General features: G+C 42.4%; 1 protein-coding gene across 1 annotated transcript in view; it reads left to right on the plus strand.

The window, feature by feature from the left end:
• Positions 1-13,575, plus strand: part of MED13L (mediator complex subunit 13L) — a 408,072-nt gene that overhangs the window by 378,041 nt on the left and 16,456 nt on the right. Inside the window, exons 23-27 of the mRNA XM_034790893.1 lie at positions 2,165-2,353; positions 5,831-6,054; positions 6,493-6,635; positions 11,015-11,173; positions 12,615-12,791. Of these exons, the coding sequence (XP_034646784.1) occupies positions 2,165-2,353; positions 5,831-6,054; positions 6,493-6,635; positions 11,015-11,173; positions 12,615-12,791 (892 nt within the window). The remainder of the gene's footprint in view (positions 1-2,164; positions 2,354-5,830; positions 6,055-6,492; positions 6,636-11,014; positions 11,174-12,614; positions 12,792-13,575) is intronic.

Consider the following 13,575-nt stretch of genomic DNA (forward strand, 5'->3'; position numbering starts at 1 on the left):
TTTAGCTTGGGTCACTCCAAGAGATTGAGCAGAAGATATTAAAAATGAAATAACCATCATCATTTCTATGACTGAAATATAATATGAGTAGATCCTGCACTACTTGAGATCAATAGTACACTTAGATCTCCATTTGTGTAAAACAATTAACCCGCTTGCCAGTTCTCAATTCATCGTGTTTATTTTCTGTGTACCTGTAGTTTGGTTTTTGATGTGTGGCATTTTGCCAAATAAAAAAAATGTTTATAGGCTTAGAATGATCCAGAAGTATAAAGAAGAGTCATGCTACTGACACCGTGATAAACAGATTATGCAGTTAAACACTATGGTACTTAAATTTAGTGGACAGTATACACCACAGATAATGTTTTTTATTGTTATTATTTATTATTATTTAGCATTTCGATTGAGATAGCACCTAAAGGCCACAACAGGTTAGCCCTCATTGTGCTAGGCACTGTATTAAACATAATAAATGATAGACTCGGTCCCAATGAGCTTACCATCTAAAAGATAAGCCATTCAGCTCTAGTATACTCTATTTCTCAATGGTACTTAAAGAGGGAGCTGAAGACAAGGCAGAGTACAGTGCACTTAATTCTCAACTAAAAAGGGACTTGCCCTGAAAAGTTTCTTTTTGTATTATTTGTTCTGTTTCTGAAAGAACATTTATTTTCTTTCTTTCTTGTTTTTCCTGTTCTCATCCACAAGGATAGGCTCTGGCCACCAGACCTCTCATTTTTCATAGGGTAATTTTTATATTGTGGGCCTGTCTCTTCCATGGAGAAACATTTATGTTTTGGGGGAATACATCTCATTTTGCTTTATGAATGTAATTGTATTGCAACAGTTAGTCACACTATTGTGTGTAATGTGACATTGCAACACAATTCACCATCACAGAGGTAGTGTTGGCCCACAGAACAAACCAATAAAAGTGGCATGAAAGAGGAGGTCCATGTACAGTGGTCACTAATAAAAGTTAACCTGTTTAATAACAGTAACCATATAGTTCCTGAGATTGCCACCGTTTTCTTCCTATATTAAGAAAAGGAGAACCACAGCTATATATAAGAGCTGTGCTTGAAATGCAAAGTTCAGGGTGTTTAGCCCCAAGGTTTCAGTAAGGCCATCTGAGAAATTCAGACTTGGGTTAAAAAACATGCTCAGATTTCAGGAATAGGGTTTTGATTTGCATCCACCTTCAGTGTCATATGTATGCTCCATGTCCTCTATCATAGACAAGCTGGTGATCTGACTTGACCTCCACTTACGAGATTCTGGTTTCATTGAGGTTAAACATAAAAGCTGTCCCACAGTCTTAGGGTATTTCTTTTAAACTCCAAACAGTTCATTTCCATAATGCACTCCAGTAGGATGTATATACATAACTAGGTATTTTCCCTTCCCAAACTGCAGTATGAAGCCAAAAGGTTGAGTTGAGCCAGAGGAGTTGTTTAGCAATGTAGAGGACATAGGCAAATCATCTCTCTCTTTTTCTGTTCAATGGTATTTACAAAGACATTGACACAGGAAGCCAGTTTTCACTTTGAGCCTCTAGTAGGACAGTCAGCATACGCCAGATTATTAATTACAATTCAGTATCTTGTACAGAGGACAAGAAGTAATTATATTGCACTGGGTTTTGGGTGGCCCTGGGCTGCTGGAAAATATGATTTTTTTTCTAGCTGGCTCTGAGATATAACCATGTAAAATAAACTGTGGTTCGATATAGCATTGTTCATTCTCAGAAATACTTACGGCATCCAACACTATGTCCTGATTGAAGCTTGTGGGTATTACCGTCATACAAACACAGCACTAGTATACAAAGTGTCTGTAGTTGCTAAATGAAGAATGAATGCCAGGTCTAAATAAACCTGAATTTGACTTGTTTTATTTCATGTTGTTGGGGGGGGATAGCTCAGTGGTTTGAGCATTGGCCTGCTAAACCCAGGGTTGTGAGTTCAATCCTTGAGGGGGCCACTTAGGGATCTGGGGCAAAATCAGTACTTGGTCCTGCTAGTGAAGGAAGGGGGCTGGACTCGATGACCTTTCAAGGTCCCTTCCAGTTCTAGGAGATAGGATATCTCCATTAATTATTATTATAAGCCCTTTCAGTATTTCTAATCCTGATTTTTATTTTTTATACATAAATGTATAGATTGTGCCTTGCCAGTACATGCTGCAGACCATGAAGGATGAACAGGTTTTCTACATTCAGCACTTGAAGTCTTTGGCATTTTCAGTGTACTGCCAGTGCAGGCGACCATTGCCCACACAGATCCACATTAAGTCTCTTACTGGCTTTGGGCCAGCTGCCAGCATTGAGATGACCCTCAAGAACCCTGAGGTTAGTACTCCGACCCGGACAACAAGGAGACTGATTCAGGAACTGATTTCATTTCTCAGAACCTAGAAAGAATGAGTATGGGAAATACTTTGAGTAGCCAGTAGCTTTCTTCTTGTCAAGGTATTGGAGATGATGATGTAGGGAAAAGGAAAGACCAGTGAATGTGTGCATGTGTTCAGGTCTAATGTTCAGCCACCTATGGCAAAGGGTAAATGGAGAAATCCCCTCTGGATTCTGTCTCTTCTCATGAAATTACTATAATGGTCTGTAGGTTAAGTGATTCTGTCTTTCATCTGATCCTAAATTTGCAAAGATTCAAGCTCTGTTTTCTGCATTTCAGAAGTCTCGAGTGAAGAATAATCCTTCCTATTTCCCAGGAATGTTCATCCTTTGGGAAATACCATGGGGCTTACCTTTATTTATATTTAACTAAACAAATATAAAAAACACTTAGCAAGGACATGTGGAGCCCGGGATATTAATTAAAAATGCAATTCCAAAATCATTATGAAACCAAAATATCAGCACATTTGCTCACATACATACACCCAACAGGAATCAAAAACAGATTACAATCCAAATCAGAATCTCCCCACTTCTCAAAATTCCCAAAAGAAATCTCAGCCTCAGTCCTCCTGTCCCCCCAAAAACACAGAATGTCTCTTCAAACAGATGGACTCTGCAACATGCCTTTAGGTCAAGAATAATATTGGGATAGTTTTGACCAAGGGGAACAGTGAATTCCAAAATCGAAGGACACTCACAGAAAACACTCTGCCAGCAGCTCCCTGTCTTACTCTAATGGAGGCCCGGCACAAGAGTCTGTACTATTGTTCAGGTGTTGCATTTTGTAATAGTGCCACAACAATATGGCATTATTTTATAATGCAACACCTGAGTTTCTCCAGTTTATGTGCAGACAGCACAGTGGTCAGTGTGGTGCAGAACAGACAAGAACAGAGGGAGGAGGAGGGGGAGAGGAAAGAGTATTGAACAAGAGTGGAAAGGATCACCATGAGAGAGGATGGGATAATAGATCTGAATGGGCAAATAGGTAGAGAGGAGAAGGGAAAGAAAAGGATGAGTTTTGGTAAGGAGAAAGGGAAAGAAAGAGAGCAACAGTGGGATGGTGCTCCAACCTGTATAAGAAACCAGAACATTACTTTTCTTCCTTTCTCCTCAAACTGATTTATTTATTCTTCCTTTGCCATCTTTTTAATTTTTCAAAGAGACAAAAGAAGACAAAATTAACAGGACAAGAAAAGTAACATTTTCGCATGTAATTGTTTGTATTTAGTATACCACGAATGGGGAAAATGACTGCTCTCTCCATGATATGTGCACTTCTCATCCATCCCCATCTTCAAAACGTATTCTCAGTTAACTAAAAAGTTAGACATGATAGCCTATCAGTTCGTAGATCATTTACTATAGACCACCTATCCAGTAACCTCATTTGCTTTATAATTCCTTGATTGATACAACATAACGTTTGAGGAGGTTTAGTAAGGTAATGATTACTGGGTAAGCATTGTTTCAGGTGTGATTGAAAGTATTTACACATAGAGGCAGAACTGAATTAATACTTTAATTACAAACTGGGTGCTGAATAATCCTAGGGGGCGTCCTTCAAAATCTGGTAATTTTTTTACCTAAGTGAGTTAGTAATTACAGTAGTACTGATTAGCAGCAGGCCTGCTGTTCAGCTCGGACACTGAAACCTCCAAAATAGCTCTGAAATTGGATTTAAAAGAAAAACAAAGGTTTGTACTTTGCAGGATTTCAGATACTTTGTATTCATATTATGACTGCATTTCATGACCCTTGCTACATGAGGTTATGTCAGCACCGTCTACAGAGAAGCCCCTATTTTAAAAGGTTTATAACTTGTGACTCTGTCACTCCATTACTCATGAGTTATCAACTCGTAACTAACACATACAAATATTTCTTAGATCAAATTCTCAGTAGCCTGTATATATTTAGCATTTTTAGCAATTAAAACACAAGGCTGGGAGTCAGAAAATCGGGGTTTGAAGTCCTACTTCTGCCACAGACTTGCTACGTGGCTTTGGGCAAGTCACAGCCTCTGTGCCTTAATTTCCTTATCTGTAAAAGGAAGATAAAAGTTCAGGAATATTTATAAATAAATTATAGTACACATGACTATTTTTAAAATTTTTACTCCTGAGGGAATTTTGTGCCAAAAAATTAAAAATTCTGCACCAAAAAAATTAAAATTCTGGACACAATATTTTAAAATTCTGCTAAATTCTGCAAATTTTATTTGTCAAATAAATGTGAAGGCTCCAGCATGGTATTGGGGAGCACAGGTCAATAGCTGCACAGAGGTGGAGATCACAGTACAGCTCTCGCCCTCCCGCTGAGACATGCAATGTGGGGGGCAGGCTCAGCAAGGCAGGATCCAAATGTGGAGGGGCTTAGTGTGGGGGATCTGGGTGTGAGGAGATCTTGATGCACAGGGGCTTGTTGGGGGGCTCTGGGTGCAACGGTAATGGGACTCTGCAGGGGGGTCCAGGTGAAGGTGGCTGGGGCTCAGCAAGGGGGGTCTGGGTGTGGGGGGGATAGAGCTCGGCAGGGGGCTCCGGGAGTGGGGGAAGTGGGGCGATGATCCAGGTGCAACTGGTTGGGGCTCGGTGAGGTGGGGATCTGAGTGCGGGTGGCTCGTCGGGGTGGTCCAACTGCGGGGAGAGTGAGGCTCATCATGGGGGGTTCTGAGTGCAGGGGGGTGAGGCTTGGTGGGAGGGTCTGGGTCTGAAGGGGTCTGGATGCACGGGGGTTGGGCAGATGGGGAGCAGCTCTCTGTACAGGAACCCCTCCCCCTGAAGATGAGGAGAAATGGGTGCAGGAAGCGAGGGGAGGCAGTTTGCAGAGCTTCTTGCAGCTGGGGGAGAAATCTGGAGTTGGGTCTGACCCAGCCCCGGATGCCATGCAGGGGAAGAGGAAGTCCCGTCCTCCCCAGCCCAGCCTGGACTAGCACCTGAGCTCGGCACAGGGTAGAACCACCAGCTGGATCTTCCCCAGTCCCGCCTCCTGCCCCACAGTGATTTACCTCTCTGCCAGCTGTCCTGGGCACCCGAAACATATTGCTGGGGAGGGTTGCATGACTGCTTTTGTGGCTTCCTTTTGCTTCCCTGTCAGAAAATCCTTTTTCTGCGGGGAACATAAATGCTGTGCATACGCAGTGGTGCAGAATTCCTCCAGGAGTAAAAAATTGCTAAGTTTGTGGGACTGTCTGAATTAGGTGACATTTATTAATGGTGATGGATTCCTTTATGTTCATCTGTTTCCAGAATATATTAGTTTTGACTATGAATTCCTTGGCTTATACCTGTTTGTTTCATAACTTCCATATTTCTTCACGTATATATCACCATTCCATGTTATACATTTCTTATGCAAACGCTGCTTTAGATAACTCTGTACTGATGATGATGTTGCTGACTTTGATTACAGCGCCCCAGTCCAATTCAGCTGTACTCTCCTCCTTTCATACTGGCACCCATCAAAGACAAACAAACAGAGCTGGGGGAGACATTTGGAGAGGCCAGTCAGAAATACAATGTACTCTTCGTTGGATATTGTTTGTCTCATGATCAGCGCTGTCTCCTGGCATCCTGCACTGACCTCCATGGCGAGCTGTTGGAAACCTGCATTGTAAATATCGATTTGCCAAACAGGTAGAAACCTTCAGTTTTATGTTAAGTTTGGATTGACATTCTGTCTATGTTCACTTTGTTATCTGGCTGTTTGCACATCCCTTTCTAGTCCCCTCTGTTACTAGGGTGGTAACATTTCTTTGTATTGATGGTTTGTGTCACAGATTACCAAATGTGGAGTAAGAAAGTGGTTGCTTTAGAAATGACAACTGAGTGCATCTCCAAGTACTACTGCTACAGTGCTCAGCACAATGGTGCTCATTTTGTGACTGGGGCCTTTGGGCACTACTGCAATGCCTGTAATAAAAATAGAGGGAAAGACTCCTTTTCGGTATTTGAATGTAAATGAGACACTCAGAACTTACAGTTCTCGGGGCAGTATAAGAGTTCAGTTAGATAGAAAAAAGTGAAATAGTGACAATGGGATAGAAATCTGAAATTCATCCTTCTTATCTCCAGATCAAGGAGGAGCAAAGTGTCTGCACGTAAAATTGGTCTGCAGAAGCTATGGGAATGGTGCGTTGGGATTGTACAGATGACATCACTGCCCTGGAGAGTTGTAATTGGGCGACTTGGAAGACTGGGCCACGGGGAGTTAAAAGGTAAGGACAGCTAAGGATGCCATGTGCTGAGGAGTAGAGCTACAAGCTGGTTTAGTACAGGGGTCGGCAACCTTTCAGAAGTGGTGTGCCGAGTCTTCATTTATTCACTCTGATTTAAGGTTTCACGTGCCAGTAATACATTTACTAGGTCTCTCTCTAGAAGTCTATATTATATAACTAAACTATTGTTGTATGTAAAGTAAACAAGGTTTTTAAAATGTTTAAGAAGCTTCATTTAAAACTAAATTAAAATGCAGATCTTATCAGTTTAGTGCAGTGGTTCTTAACCTGGGGTGCAAGATGTCCTTTCTGGGGGTGCGACACATGCGGGATTTTTTTAGACGGTGGGGGTGGCTGCAGAGCACTGGGCCCAGGCCAGGAGCAGAGCCCTGGGCTGGCTGTCGATACCCCAGGCCGGCAGCAGGCTGAGCAGGGCTGGAGGCTTGGACTCCGGCTGGCAGGGGGCCGGGCAGCTGGAACCCCAAACCAGCAGCAAGGTGAGTAGGGCCAGCGGCTGGTATCCCAGGCCGTCAGCAGGCTGAGTGGGGCCGATGGCCGGGACCCCAGCTGGCAAGGGCCCGGTGGCCGGAACCCCAGACCGGCAGCAGGCTGAACGGGGCCAGTGGCCGGGACCCCAGATCGGCGGCGGGCTGAGCAGCTCAGCCCACTGCTGGTCTGGGGTTCCAGCTGCCGGCTCCTGCCAGCCGGGGTCCTGGCCGCCGGCCCCACTCAGCCTGCTGCCAGCTCAGGTTTCTGTTCACCCAGGCCGGCAGCGGGCTGAGTGGGGCCAGTGGCCGGAATCCCGGCTGGCAGCAGCATGCTAGTAAAAATCGGCTCGTGTGCTGCCGGTTGTCGACCCTTGGTTTAGTATATTGAACATGATGCTGCAAACCAGGCACTATGGCCGGGAGTTATAATTCCACCTCTGATACTAAGTCATTGTGTGGCCTGGACAAGTAATTTTATCCCTGTCTATACAATGGGAATGCCTATATTCACTTGCTCACCTACTTCCCACAGGTGTGTGGATTCGCTAGTTACTATTTGAACAATAGTTTGAAAATGTACATTGCTATATGGTAAATATTATAATTACTTTTGCTAAAAGCTTACACAACATGTACATGTTAGTAGCTAAGAAAAAAACCCAAAAGGAACAAGAGGTTCAGTGCAGTTTGGCCTGACGGGCCCTATTAGTGCTGAGCAATAACAAAAGCATAAGGATAGCAATCATAGGGAGACTAATAAGCCAAAAGTGAAGTACAGCCTGGCATTATTGGATGGTGTAATACAGTAGCATAACATGTATAATTTTAACCCTGGAAATGTGATTTCTGTAGGTGGAAGTGGTGTCCTGGTCGCAGTATAGCATAAGCTTAGGGTAACTGAGGAGCCGGCCCATATGGATCCTGTCCGGGTAGAGGGTTCACAGGAAAGTAGCAGATACAGGGTTAAGATCTGATTTTAAACGTCAAATGGAAGCAACTCTACTGACTTCAGTGAAGATACTGAGCAGCAGGTCAAAATTACATCAATTGCAAAGTAACTAAAAATGAACTGGTCACTAGGGTTTACTTAATATTAGGGTGTACCTTGTGGCCTGCAAGGGATGTCCAACAACTGGCATCCCCATTAGGGGATTGTGGACATTGACAGGGCACTATGGAGAATTTTACTTTGGATTTTCTTTCCGTGTAGCCTATGTGCAGAGACCTTCATTTTCCAAAGCTGATCCAAATTCAAAAACAAGATAAAATATTGAACAGGGTTAAAAAAATCAGTAATTGAGTAACCTGGTATGGTATATGTTGAGGTAAAGTTGTAGGTCACCTCACTGTAAAGACTGTAGAACTAACTTACAATAACATTTAGTAGATAGTGATTTATAAATTAATCTTCCTTAAAATCAAATGAGTATGTGGGCTAACATAAGTTATTTTTGGTCGCCTATGCGTTCTAAGCACTTGGATGAATACTTTCTTTGGCAGACCACTGAATGACTATGCTGTAAAATTCCTTTTTCTGTCCCATACAGTAAAGCTGCATTCAGCTTGTGCTTACACTGAAATAAGTTTCTACTTGCATGTCTACAACACTCAAACAGTGATTACCAGAAACAGTCGTACAAGCAAGATTTTGAGTCTAGCAATATGGTGGCACTCTGGTGCTGCCATGTAGTTGACCTCAGTTCCGTTTCTTGAGGTAGTATGAGACATCTCATCACTTGACCCAACAGTGGCTGGAGTTAAGCAGTTAGTACATAGATTGGAAGAGGAGTGCCTGGCTTCACTCGGGGAACGATCCCTCCTAATTTAAAGAGCAGCACGCATAGGCCCTGAAAGGAGTTCCTCCTATCTTCAGCCAGAAGGATGGTGGCTCTTGTGCAGGTCTGGGTGAATGATTCCACAGTGAAAAATGGAGCGAATCTTAGGGTTGGGATTGCGATATAGGTAAGACATTTAGTGCGTTTTGTTGTTTGAATTGCAGCGTGAAAGGTAATCTAGGCTGGAGGATAAAGATCTTATTTAAAACATTGTGCATTCTCCTCTTACATTAATCACCTAAGGTGGTGCTGTGACTTATTCAAAGCAATCCCAGATTCATGGGTTTGGAGCTAATTAAAATAAATCAGATGAGCAGCGTGTGTCATTTTTCTATACCAGCACACAGGCTAGCCTGAGATGCTTCAGTCAGTGTAGGAAAAGAAGCAGAAATCACACTACCTTCAATTCAGCTAGTACTCACAAAGTAGGAGCATAAATTGGCTTTAGGAAGAAGCAGTTATCTCTCTCTTGGTGGGGGAATGAGGTGCCAATCACAGGGCTGTCAGTTAAAGTGGAGAGTGTGAAGGGGAATAGAGATTGAGAATTTAATTTAAATTCAGCAGATCCTTTCCCCTGGCTCTACTATGAGTCTGTCTGCTTAGTTGGGGTTCCTGGTGGCTATTTTCAGAAGATTGACCTCAGAGTCTTGAACTGCTTTTGTTCTATCAGAGGAGATCCTCAGCCACTGTTTTATAGTGCATCTGAGTGCTCCTTTGAAGAAATATTCACCTTCACAGCTCTTTCTTTCTTTTTAATTGTAGTTCTGTGGCATTTTCTGGTCTAGTGCGTGTGGAATTCCTGTTGACCCAGCACTCAGATTTCAAGCACTCCAGTTTGCAGCATGTTAGTCAGATGAAAATAATTGTATTTCTGCTTCCTCTGTAGAAAAAGGAACAGTTCAACTGAGAGATGATCTCATGTAAAGAATGCTCACGCTGGAGTGACATTAAAGTAATAGGACGTGGCAGGCAGTGCATTTCTGGGGGATTATTGCATGCTCTGTGTGCATTGTGAAGTAAGAGGCCAAAGGCCAAGTGTTTCAGCATTTCCAATTTCAGTAATCTCTCAGTTATGCACTGCCTAGAGTGTCTTATTGCTAAAAATTAAGAGGAAAAATAGTGTCTGTTTGTTTGAATGATTCACATTAAAAGGAGTTCAGAAAGTGTCATTTGGATCCAGAGCTCTGATCCCATTTGTCATTATAAATCAGGTTCCTTTTATAAGGACATTTCTTCTGAACATTACCATCTTTCACAACATTCATATGTTAGGGCAAACCACTTTGCGTGTGAGTGATAGAATGTGTGTGGCCAAGGACCTGTGAAATAGGAGCAAATTCTCATGTTTACTGAGCAACTGATCTTCAGCGCTATGTAGGGGTAATAGCTGAGGTTTAGATTACAGTTAAGGGAAGAGGATTTTTGAATCCCACACTAATAGTTAAGGAATACCATCAACTGTTGCTGCCGCCACCACTTAGATACAGTGGATCTTCTTGGGATAGCGTATTTGACTTGAATGGCTGTGTAAGAAATGATTAAGAGATCCAATGCAAAACTAATATTGCCAGACAATATTCTGGAAGACATTCTGAGTGAAGCAACACCTCCTGAACCAGAAAACAATATTTGCCGTCTAACAAACAGAATGTACTTTACAGTAACTGTTTCATTCCTTGTTCGTATCTCCTAGACTGCTTTTCATTACCAATAGAAGGAAAGAGAGTCCAGTGGTTAAAGCAGAAGAAACAATAGCATGTGGCTTTATCCCAACTTTTTAACACAGAATCATTTTAAGTGACTTGCTCAAGTTCACAGTCTCTCTGTGCCTATCTCCATCTGTAAGATAGGGATTGTACTTCTCTACCTCAAAGGGATGTTTTGAGGCTTAATTTATTAACGTTTGAGATCTCCAGATGGAAGATGCCATAGAAGCACAAAGTGTTGTTAATATTTATTTTCAGCCAAACACCACCATATTACCGAAGATAGAAATAACATTACTGAGATATTTCCTGAGTTTTGTTACATTCTCTTGAAACTAACTGCATTTCAGACTGGAGTATCCTCCTTGGGGAGTGTTCCCTGCAGACAATCAGCAAACAGCTGAAGGAAGTGTGCCGCATGTGTGGGATCTCAACGGCAGACTCTCCTTCTATCCTCAGTGCCTGCTTGGTTGCCATGGAGCCCCAGGGGTCCTTTGTAGTGATGCCAGGTAACTACAGAAATGCATGCTACTAAAACTTTTCCTTGGCCCAACATCCACACTGGAAGTGCATCTAGCTGGGTGGTTTCTGGTCACAACAGTGAGACCTCACTAGGATAGATGAATGAAAGAAGAGCAAGAAAAGGTATAATTTGGGACAGTACTGTGGACTATAGTAGTACTTGGAATTGCAGTGCTGGGGGAGTTTACTTCCAGGAAGGAGATTTCTTTATGCCCTATCAAGCTGATGGGTTCTCCTAGCAGCTTTATTTGGAAAGTCATGCCCTGGAGGAAGATTGGTTTAATATATTCAGCTTGAATAAATATATCACTATTGTATGGGCCCTGATGCAAAGAGGGCTGCAAAAACTCCTGCTATGGGAACTCTTCTGTGTGAAGGATCAAAAAGTGTGTTTGTGTGTATCTTTGTGGGGAGAATGGGATGGTGGAGGGGAAGATTGGAATTGTGACTCACGTTGAAAGTGAGGCTAAAACCATGGCCCCTGTAATATCCATTAGTTCTTGAAGGGGCCCTGTTATGTACAGAAATCCACAAGGGAGAACCAAATTAAAGTTAGGTTCATGAGGCTCCTCAGTAGGTAGTGGAAGTTACTGTGACAAGCAAGAGATGCTGTTGAGTATATCATGGAACAATTTTCTGGCTTTAAGATTACCTGGATTGTTTAATTTTACAAATATGTTTCTTCCTCCTCCTCCTCCACTGTTTCTCATTTGTTGTATTTGTTTGATTTGTAGTTATTTGTTGTTCCTTTTTGTTGGCTTTTTTGTGCTTGAATTTATACTCCTTCTTCATCTTGGGGAGTGCTACATTTTATGTTGCTTTCTGTGAGTTTGAGGAATTTTTTTTTTATATCTATTTACAATCACTGTTCAGTTCTTAGGCTAGGTCAGATTTTGATTAGCATTATGGATTGTAAATAACTCTTCCACTTTTCAACAAACAAAAATTCACAGTTATTTTTGGCAATAAATGCCTTGCTTTAAAATCTGGTGGGTTTTTTGTTTTGTTTTGTTTTTCATTGGTTGGTTGGGGGTTTTTTGTGGTGGGTTTTTTTTACATACACATTTTTAAACCTTTCCATTCTCTTCTGTCAGTTTTGTGCTACTTTTAAGTGTGTAATGGTCTAAGGAGCAGCATGAGATGACAGAAGGAAAGATAGAGAGGGCTGCAGTATGAGAGGTCAGGTGGCTAGAGGTTCCATTTGTACACATAGTGTTGTGACCTTAAATTCATCAGGTTTTACCAGTAAAGACTTTTAGACTTAAAGCAAGAAACCTCAGAAAACATTTTTATTAGCATGCCATTCCAGATTACATGTCTAGTAATTTCATTGGGCTAAACACAAATATACACCATGTAGATTGAAGATATTATCCAGACATCAAGACTGAGGGATTCATGATTCTGCCTTTGTTTCTGTCCTGAAAGATGCTGTCACTATGGGATCCGTGTTTGGCCGCAGTACTGCACTGAATCTGCAGTCATCTCAACTGAATACCCCTCAGGATGCCTCTTGTACGCACATCCTGGTATTTCCAACCTCTGCAACCATCCAGGTAGCTCCAGCAAATTATCCCAATGAGGATGGATTTAGCCCCAACAATGGTAAGTTAACTCTGGAGATAGTGTGGTGGGTAAAGTATCCCTGTCTGCACTGTGCCTTACAGATGATACTACTCTAGAGCAGGCCGGTGCTAGAGAGCACCAAAACTCTGAAGGGTCTGATTCTCCCCTCGCAGATTCCAAGTAGGCTTTGTAAAGGTTCCATTTTTATCATTAGAAGTCAGTAAACATCAATTTAATGGTACACAAAAAATATTTCCATCAGTAATAACTGAAATGTAGAGATAGGCAAAGTCAGAAAAATGCTGCTTGAGAATTTATTAGAGTTTGATTTAAGGATATTTACTTTGTATATGTTGACATGTGATGTTAATAATTTGTGTTTTAATAGTTAGAAGGCTTTAATTTGTGAATGTCAACCAATGTTCCCTTTAAGCTGTGCGACTGCATAGCTGTCTCTTATTGACAGTGCATCTCTAGTAGCTGGCACCCGCATCCCACTCTGCCTAGCCAGGCAAACTGAGCTGTTTTGTCCAGCCTGGCAGGGAGCTGCCGTCCAGGGGGAGTGGGAACCTGTGCCGCCACCACTGGGACAGGGATGTGCAGTCCGTGCGTACCTTCACACTCTCAGCTGTGATGGCAGCTCCCTCCTAAGAACCCCTTGGGGTGGGGCTGGATGTGAGGCAGACCCTAAAATCCCTTCTCCCAAGGGGAAGCCTCAAGCCAGCAGGGATGGATGGTACGGAACAGAATGGGGACAGTATGTAGCTCCCTTTTGATGTGGAGCTCCTGGAGGAAAGGCGTGGGGCTCCTGCTTTTCCTGGGT

This window comes from Trachemys scripta, chromosome 15 (assembly GCF_013100865.1).
Source record: "Trachemys scripta elegans isolate TJP31775 chromosome 15, CAS_Tse_1.0, whole genome shotgun sequence".
NCBI classification, from domain to species: domain Eukaryota; kingdom Metazoa; phylum Chordata; order Testudines; family Emydidae; genus Trachemys; species Trachemys scripta.